General features: G+C 48.3%; 2 protein-coding genes across 4 annotated transcripts in view; one reads left to right on the top strand and one right to left on the bottom strand.

The window, feature by feature from the left end:
* LOC113204256 (5-hydroxytryptamine receptor 1A) overlaps positions 1-5,663 on the top strand; it is a 46,221-nt gene extending 40,558 nt beyond the window's left edge. For all 3 annotated transcript variants that reach the window (XM_052268461.1, XM_052268462.1, XM_052268460.1), the window contains 3 exons: positions 2,614-2,742; positions 3,057-3,182; positions 3,268-5,663. In XM_052268461.1, coding sequence (XP_052124421.1) covers positions 2,614-2,742; positions 3,057-3,182; positions 3,268-4,008 — 996 coding nt within the window. In that variant the 3' untranslated portion in view covers positions 4,009-5,663. The remainder of the gene's footprint in view (positions 1-2,613; positions 2,743-3,056; positions 3,183-3,267) is intronic.
* A 92-nt stretch (positions 5,664-5,755) lies between these two features.
* On the bottom strand, positions 5,756-9,331 carry LOC113204035 (U4/U6 small nuclear ribonucleoprotein Prp3). Its single transcript, XM_026419036.2, has 13 exons — positions 9,182-9,331; positions 8,687-8,849; positions 8,341-8,594; positions 8,079-8,246; positions 7,762-7,974; positions 7,475-7,663; positions 7,226-7,386; positions 7,049-7,137; positions 6,821-6,963; positions 6,509-6,723; positions 6,262-6,408; positions 6,090-6,180; positions 5,756-6,010 (listed from the first exon to the last, which is right to left on the bottom strand). Exons 2-13 carry the CDS (start codon positions 8,835-8,837, stop codon positions 5,858-5,860), a joined length of 1,974 nt encoding a protein of 657 aa, XP_026274821.1. The 5' UTR covers positions 8,838-8,849; positions 9,182-9,331; the 3' UTR covers positions 5,756-5,857.
* Positions 9,332-9,433: the final 102 nt, after the last annotated feature.

Raw genomic sequence — 9,433 nt, 5'->3', positions numbered from 1 at the left:
CGGCGAAGGGCGGGGCAGCAGACGACACGTCGGCACGGGGGGCAGGGCGGGGACCATAGCAGAAACACGCCGCCACTCGCGAGACGGGAAGTGGGAAGGTCTGCACACATCGCGATATTTGCCTCCCCTCTCTCCCTCTCTGCTCTCCAGCAGCTGCTCTCCCCCTTCCCCTGCGCGGTGGCGGTGCGGCTGGAACCGGAGGCCTCTCTCTCCCCCTCACCCTCCATACCGCTCCTTGCGGTTGACCAAAGTGTGGCGACAGCACCGAGAGCGGCGCGGCGCCCCCGGTCGCCTGAGGCATCAGCGCTTTTACTCCCACTTCAGGAGCCCGCCCCGCCCCCGCCAGCGCCCCGCCAGCGCCCCGCCACCGCGCTGGCTGCTCCGTGTACTTCTTGCGTTGTGGAGAGAGCCGGACAAGGAGGAGAAGATGCTGCGGCGGCAGCGGGACAGAGAAGTAAATGGGTTTGGCTGTGCGAGGAAAGTCCTGGTGGAAAGGTACTCATCTCCTTTTCAAGGCGGCGAGCTACTCCCGCCCCGCCGTCAAACGATGCTCTTTCTTTTTTGGAAGTGGCACTTTTCTTTCTTTTTGTGATGGAGAAGCCAAAGTTGCAGGAAAAGGAGCTTTGGCGGCGGCCGATCGGGTCCGTCCCTCAAACCTTTTGGCTGAATGGCAGCTGTCTTCATGTCCGCTTAAACTCGGCGTTTCCCCGTTCGCCCCGGGTAGCGGCGGCACAGCCGAGCCCCACGCGGGGGCAGCCGAGGGGGCAGGGGGTGGGTCGGAATCAGATTAATCCGACCCCAGTCGAGGCCGGGCCGGGCCCGGGGCGAGCGATGCCGGGTCGCCACGCCACACCGCACCGCACCACCGGAACGGGAGAGCGTGTCCACGATAATCCTTTCGTTTTACTTCTTGTTCTTTTGGCCGGCTTGGCACTGCTCTACTGTCGGGTCAGGTCGCAGGGACACGCCGGGCCGGCTGTGGTCTCGGGGCTGCTGGGACGCGCGGCTTTCCAATACCACAAATTTTGCCCGTTTTGGCGGATTTTCTACAGAAAGCACCCTTTTTGGCTTGAAAAGGTTATTTCCGAACACACTGGTTGGTTGGAATAATCGGGAAAAAGTACCAAGAGATTCAATGGACTTTCCCGGAATTAACCGCATGAAAATGCCCCAAAATACCCAATGATCGTTTTTGGTTGTTTTTTGGCTCATGCGTTGAGAGAGTCCAAATTTAAAAGTGGATGGCTCACGCCTGGCTGATCCGTCTCCGGTTGACGGCACACCGCAGCGCGACCAGGGGCAAAAGGGAGAGAAATTGCTCGCTATGAATGGCCACGGCACGGCACGGCACGGCACGCACAGCAGACGATAGAGCGCTCGGGAGGGCTCCGCGAGGCATGCCGAGGTAGAAAGAGAGGGAAGGGGGGGGGGGGAGGGTGTACGCTTTAGTGTACCCGGCCGACAGCTTCGCCTCCACCGCCACCGGCCCGCCCCCGGCACAGGATGCGCCGCCCTATCTCCCGCCCCTCACTTGAAACACCAACACGCTTTGTTCCGTAAGTTTCTCGGCGTGGGCGAAGGGTTACACGGATCTCACATATGCCCACCCAATCCCCCCCCCCCCCGCCCCGCACGATCGCGCGCTCGGCGGCAAGCGAGCCGGCTTTTAATATCCAGCGAGCAAACATGTCCACGTCCGCCTCAGGCCCGCGGGCGGGACGCTTTCCCCCGTGACTGTGCGGCGCCCGCTGACAAGTGGCGGGGCGGGCTGGGAGAGGGAAGGGGAGAGGGAGGTGCGGCTGCGCAAGAGGGGGGAGGGGCGGAAGCAGAGACTTGTCACTTTCCAGGTCTTGAAGCCTAGCGGTCTGGCGTCCTCTTGATGCATGCACTTGAAATTGCGGCCACATTCCTCTGCGGCGAAGGCCCCTCCCTCCTCCGCCATGCTCGAGGAATTCCCCCCCCCCCTGCCCCTCCTCAGCCTTCGCCCATACCATCCGCACGGGCGAGCGCGTGTTTTGTTGGAGCCGACTTGCAGTTCCGAGAGCATCAGAAGTGCGCTGGTTCCTGGCCCTGGTTCCGGTCGACGACCCGACCACGACCCCCTCCTGGACCCCTGGACTTGATCCAGCCAATCACCAGTGGGTGCCTATTGAGCATTGGTCGGGGTGGAGGTTGTGGGTACCCGCTAGTAAGGTCATCTCGATAGCGGTTTGGTACAAAGGGCGGGTTTACGGCCGAGTTCAGACCTTACCCCCTTTTTCTTGGTCCTGCGTGATTCCTTTCTGCATCGCCCCTCCCCCACCGCCGCCTCCTTCGTCGGGCAGAGAATCAGTATGGGGTGGGAGGGAGAGGAGGGGTGCCAAGAAGCTCGGTTACAAATGGCGAACTGTCAGAGGCATGGCGTTACTCCAGGCCAAGGCATGGTAGGAGGAGGAGGGGAGGGTTAGCATTTCCATCCAGCTAGCCTCGGCTAGTTCCTTCCCATCCCCGACCCGAACTGATCCGGCCCCCTCCCCCCTGCCTTCTTTCCCCCTCGCGCGTGAGACACCAAAGAAGTATGGATCGGGAGCAAAAGGAAGTAATCTGTATTATTTTTTTGTTCTTTTTTTTCAGCTGGTGACCCACGAGCGCAGGCTGAGCACCGTGGCGTCGCGCACCATGGCAGCCATGTCGCTCGGCTTCATTGTGATGGTGACACCGTGGACCATCCAGGAGGTGGTGGCCGCCTGCACGGGCGTCAAGGTGAGGCCAGCGCCAGCATCAGCGCACAGCCAGCGCCAGCTCCCGACTCGGAGCGCCCGCGGGTGTCGGGGTAGGCCTCCCGCGGGACGCCCGCGCCCTGCGGGTCGGCCTAGCCCCGCGAGGTCGGGCGCCGACCCGTGCGCCCTTCACCCCCCCCCCCCACCGCGCGGGGCCGTGGGGGGGGGGGGGGGCGGCCCCCCCCCCCCCCCCCCCCCCCCCCCCCCCCCCCCCCCCCATCCCCGCATGGCGCAGCTCGTCTGTTTTTCTTTCATTTCTCTCCCTCCCACACTCACGCTCTGCTCTCCTCGTTGCAGCTTCCGCCGTTCCTCGACTTCCTCATCACGTGGTTGGCGCTTAGCAACTCCTTCTGGAACCCCTTCCTGTACTGGCTGCTCAATCGGCAATTCCGGAGAATCTGCAAGGACATCTTCGTCACCAAGGTAGATTCCTCAGCCGTGCCTCTTGGTTGGGTGCGAAATCGCTCTTGTAAATTTCTTTCGCTGATTTTATGTTGTATTGGTGCAGGTTCTGTGTCGGAGGCCGCCGTCTGCGGCGAAAGAGTCCCACTGCTGCTCGAGTCAGCAGAGCCTGGGAGGCCACCACAGCCACCACAGTCACCACAGCCACCACAGTCACCATAGTCACCACAGCCACGCCAGTTTGCACCACAGTCTGCGGGACAGAGAGCGGGACAGAGACCTCGATCTCCTGGACCGCGACTGGGACCGTGAACGGGATCGAGATCGGAAGCGGGACCGGGATCGAGACGACGATCTCCAGGATGACACGAGCGACGACGGCAACGGTAGCGCCGGGGGCGGCGCCGGTGGAGGTCCCGGGGGCGGCAGCCTGAGCGGGGGCAGCAGCAGCGGGGGCGGCAGCCTCAACAGCAGCATCGCCCGGTTGGCCGTGCCACCCCCGCCCCGCCTCCAGGCTAGGCCGCCCATGCCGCCCCCGAGGACCACGACGAGGCCCTTGGCCTCCACGTCGCACCCGGACCTCGAGACACTGGAGTGCGGCAAGCTGTGGGGCGGGGGCGGCACCGGGGGCACCGGGCTCGGCATGTCCGGGCTGGAGAGGACGCTGTCGGCGACCAGCCTGACGGGGCTGCCGCCGCGGATAGTGCCACCGCAGCACCTCACGCACACGTACCACCACCGCCACCACAACCACCAGCACCACCACCACCACCACCGGCCCACCACGCTGTGCGGGGCGGCCCGGCCGAACGGCAGCGTCCCCAGCGGTGTGCTGGACATCTCGTGACGCGACCGCCCAGAGCGCCGCTCCGCGAGGTGCCTGGATGAGTCGGAGGGCCGCTCGGCCCCCTCCTCGAGTACCCCCTCGAGCCCATTTGCGGAACTAACGGTTCAGACCGGAAGCTGCTGCTGCCAGTGTGAGTGATGAAGACTGGCTGATGCTGCCGAATGTTTTTAATGAAAGTAGTCGGGAATCGCCAGGGAGAACACGGTGTGCGCTCCAGTGCGAGCGTCGCTGTCCCCTGCCCGAACTTGTGTGTTGTCGGGAGTGGTGTGTAGATTCCTAGTACTATAAAAGTGCTCACTCAAAGTATTCGTTACTTTCTGACTGAAGAATGCATTCCGCAAGGATTTTCTGTCACAGAAAGGAATGAACTTTTCATTTATTTTAACGGACCCTCGAAGTTCTATCGAATAGCTGACATGTCAAATAAGACTGTTTCATAAAACAAATTGCAAGACACATTCCAGAGACTTGCTTCCTCATCAGTGTCGCCGTGACAGAAAGGTGCTAAGACTGTCAACAGCTGACAAATAAATGTTTGATAAAGGTCGAGAGAGTACAGGGGTATTCTCTTAGATAATATCCTTGTTCCTTTTAAAGTTTTATACTTTTGAGAAAGTTGTGAAATCTGTTAAATTTTAAGTATTGTAAAAGCCAAAGCCAATAGCAGAGGCAACTTTGCATGGTTGTAAATGTGTATCTATGTAGAAATGAGTTGCCTACTCATAACAATTTGTGTGTGGTTGATGTGCTTTTATAATGGAAAGTTCTGTAGAAATCAGGGTTAACTTACTGGCTAGAAAGCAATGTTTTGTTTGTTTGCTCTAATTATAATTTGATGATTTGAGGGTGTAAATATTACTGTTATTGTACTGTTCGATCATCCTTATGATTATAAACGTGAGGACCATTTAGTTGCTAGTATCAAAAGGTGCCAACATACCTGATCCTTTACTCAAGAAAACTTTTAATGCTAGTTTCCAGATTTGGGTATATAATTGTTATTTGAGCGAGTAGCACTATTATAATAATAAGGATGATCAACGTTTGTTCAATTCCCAAACTCTGTTATTGGTGTAAACCCTAGATATTTAATTTTTGTTATCATGGCTTAATTTGTCAGCATTCACTAATCTTGTTGGGAAAATTATTTCATCACTAAGAAGCTGATACAAAAGTTCAGTAGGGGAAAATGTTCTGGCCAAGCCATCTTCCCTTGTATGAGCTATTTCCTTGTATTCAGCTGTGGCTACACAGCTTTATCCATAGACAGTCTTAAAAATAATACATAAATGGAGGTCATTACACTCCAGTCACATCACCATACCCTAGGTACAACTTTTTTTGTATTATGTATGCTGAAGAATTACAGTCTTGAGAAGTATATAGGAACAAAATGAAATTTGAAATAACTAGATGTTGGTCTGAAGTCATAGTAAATATTGACATCCTGAAGTGAAGAGCTCAAGACAAAGATGTTTTCCTTTTGTGCTCCAATTACTTATAAAAATGAACTTGCTCACTCCTGACTTAATTAATGCAATACCACAGTATATAATAGTGGTGTGATAGCATTTTCATCAAATGCAATTCCCTGCTGGTCAGGAAATACTAAAATGCAATAATGATAAAAAATAAAGAACCCTCCTTGTATGTAAGTCTGCCATTTTTACTACCCCTCTACTCCAAAACAGAATATGTAAGAGAGAAGAGTCACAGTTTTTAGATCGTCAAATAAAACTCACAGGTGTTGAGTTTCTGAAAAATTAGGTTTTATTCTAACTTAATATAGAATGAAAAATTCCACTATTTACAGATATTACAATATATTACAAAGCTAACAAGTGAACATTTAAGCATCAGCAGTGGCTTCAAGCACAGCCCCACTATAGGATAGGTCCCAATACTGCTCAACATTACTTTTCTTAAAATGTTCACGAGCTACCTTTTCAGTAGGACAAATTTTGAACTTCATCTCACCAAATGTCCTAGATTTTGCTGTGCCCTGAAAGATAGATCAAAAGTATTTATTTAATTGCACACATTTTTGAACCTTAATGACTTAAGAATTGACTGCTACTTACCTCCCACACCAAAACACATTTATTGGGGTTTTCATTTCCACTTGCATCTTTAACTATATCTTCCTCCCACTTAATTCGATTTAGCATCAATCTGAAAGGGCAAAAAAATAAGTAAAGTCAAGAAAAATTTAACTTGCTGCACATTAAAAGAAATTGAACTGAAAATCGTTACCTTTTATATTTGCTTTGCTGCTTTGGACCACCTTCAACAACAATAACATTGCAATCCTTAAAGAGAACCACACAGCCAGTCATAAACAACTGCTTAGCATTTGTTTCAACCTTAAATTTCTTGGCTGGGTTCATAAGATCATTTACCCTGCAATAAGCAAACAATAACAACACAAAGTTAGTTTTGAACAAATAGATAGATTCTTCTAGTTCAGCTAATACCGAGACAAAGCAATAGCTATACTGACCTGAACACGGACACATGGACGCCAAGAGATGTGTCCTCCTTAAGTTTGCGCATTTTCTTTTCCTTCCGCTCCTCAACAGTGAGTTTGCGAGCAGCATTAGCTTCTTCGTGAGCTTTTTGACGCTTCAGCATTTGTTCCTTCACATGTGCCTCAATTTTCGTTGGATCCTGAATGGCTTCTGTTCCCAGTACTCTCATTAAATTGGATATCCTAAGCTATAAAGAAGGAAGCAAACAAAAGTATTAGTATTAAGTTATAACCTTATCTCACAACAAGCTCTATGCCAGCTGGATATTTTAGGACAATATTTACCTTTGGTTCTGGAGGGGCTTCCAATCCCAGTCTTATTTTTTCTTGCTCTTCCTTCCAAGCCTCCCTACGATTTTGTCTTCTCAGTTTCTTGCGCTCTTTCTTAGTTAAGAAAACAGGCATATAGATGGGTTTAAGTGGATCCGCTGCAACAAGATACAAATTTTAATTCTCAATTGGTTAGTTACATATTTGTTTAAAAGAACCTGCATTGAAAATTTGATCACTTACTTGGGGGACGCATTTGAATAGGGTGTTCTACAAGATTTGTAATTCCCTGCTCTTTGATGGGAATGATTCCAGATTCATCAGCTTTATAGCTAGAAAAAGAAAAATGTGAAAAAGCAGTTCAAAATAATTTGCTTAACATCACGTACAATAATGCTAATTATTTAAGGTGTAACTCACCCATCTCTCTTTAATAGAATGACTGAATCCCACCACTCTACATTCGGAACATGTTCTTCAGCCTGTTCCTTAGGGGCAATTTGAGCTAATTTGGTAGCAGAAGATATTCCTGTTTTCTTGGCAATTTGGGAGATTTCACTTTGAAGTTTTTCAAGTTGAGCCTAAAGACATGAAACAGGAGCTTTACTTTCAATTTTCCTAATAATGGCAAGTTATTTAAACATGACTTTGGCAAAATACCTAACATACCTTCATTCTCATCCTATCAGCTAATTGCTGGAATTTTCCCGGTTCATGGAATTTCAATGCTCTTTTATTACGCACAGATGGTTTTATACCAATCCTAGCATCATAAAAGTGTGTTTCAGATAATTCTTCAACAGGTTTCTCTTGTAATTGTTGCCTGAATTCTTCCCTCTTTTTGGCTCGAATGTTGGCCTAAAAATCAAATTAACAGAACAATAAAACACTCATCAACTTAATAGGAAGATAGAAACGTTTTACCAAAAAAAAAAAGAATGATTATAAATATTCACCTTTAGCGAAGGTACAAGATGAGTGAGCTGAACTTCTTTACCAGAACTGTCGACAGTGCGTCCTTCACTGTCTAAAATTAAAGGTACTGGTTTTTCTTGTTGACTTTGACGAGGTGGTATTAAGCTGTTGAAAGGGGTTGCATTCAAAGTTGAGCTAATACCACTTAGCACCCCAGGTAAAACACCAGTTGACAATTTTGATTGAATTTGGGCCTGAAAATGAAATTTATATGTTTATTACACACATGTAGCTATGACATTCATAGGAGTAATTAACCTGAAGGAATCAGTAAATCTATAGTCATAATGATACATGCCTGCAATTGCGCAATCTTTCGTGCTTTGTCTAAATCGGCAGCTGATTTTACAGGAGGAACAGCAATTGTTGGTGGAGGTATAGCAGGCTTATCATCCCCTTTCAATGCATTTAGGGCCTTCTTCCTTTGCTCAATCATTCTCTGTGCATTTGCCATCATCTCTTTGATCTAGAAACAAGAACAATAACAAAAATAAAATGTGGTTTACAAAAGTCTTGCTTTGACTTAAATTATTTCAATATTTTAAATTTCAATCACTGACCTGAAGTGCTGAGAGTTGTCCCGGACTCGGCTGAGCCTCTGAGTCCGGCTGAGCTTCAGGCACATTATTTTTTGAGTCCCCTTCTGAAGTTTTCTCCTTTTTAGCCTTTTTTGAATCCCTGTCTTCTTTATCATCATGGTGGCGCTTTCTGTCACTGCGAGATTTATGAAGAGCTCTTAAGTCTTCAGCAATAGAAAATATTTTTTCAGTGAGACCCTTAGCCTTTCGAGAGTCCAGTAAAGCAGCAAGTTTATCTGCAAAATAGATAGCAGTTGCAGTGTATATGTGTGAAAACAAATAAGAGCAGGATATTAGTCTAAATGGGAAAGATAATGAGGAAACAAACCAGTGGTTTTCTGTTTATCATATCCGGAAGATAAACAATTCAGGGCGGTTGTCACCAATGTAGGTTCGTGAAAACCGAGGAACTTCTCAACTGTTTTGTCAACTTGGGGTTTGATTTCTTCAACATCTTTTCTTGATAGGTAAGTTGTCATGTTTAAGCAGTTCTGGAAAAAAGAAACGAAGTGAATACTAAGTGTTGCACAGCAGAAAAATAAGTACATCAATGAATTTGAAATATATCATAGTTCATATAACCTCAATTTAATTTTAGAAATGATAGAAAAATACGTCAACAACTTTTACTACTCAATAAAATTAAAATAGAAGACAAAATGTGCAGAAAGAGATAGAATATAAGTTTGTTGACAGTACAAATCAAAATTCAAAACACACAAAATAGCCGCTGTTTTTAGGTTAAAGGTTCATGTCTTGGAGTCTGTGCTGTTACAAAGGGATATTGATCAAACAACTTCAAAAAAATTACAGGGTAGCGTACTTTGACTATCGTAGATGTTTCTGATGTTTCTTGATAAACTTATCAAACGTTTATTGCAGCATAAACACAAAACGTTGTACAAACGCAATCTAACCTAATGCAAGACGAAACTTAAGCGAGACGAAACCGGATGTCATTGAAAAGGCGCCCTCAGTAGCATCATTTAAAGTGAGATCCGTCGCGCGAAAATTTAAAATTGTGTAATAAAGATCCAATTTTAAAATGATGAAAATTGTGCAAATTTGTGTAGTT

The sequence above is a fragment of the Frankliniella occidentalis genome, unplaced genomic scaffold (genome assembly GCF_000697945.3).
Source record: "Frankliniella occidentalis isolate FOCC.00 unplaced genomic scaffold, Focc_3.1 Scaffold69, whole genome shotgun sequence".
NCBI classification, from domain to species: domain Eukaryota; kingdom Metazoa; phylum Arthropoda; class Insecta; order Thysanoptera; family Thripidae; genus Frankliniella; species Frankliniella occidentalis.
This window is presented reverse-complemented; position numbering and strand designations above follow the sequence as displayed.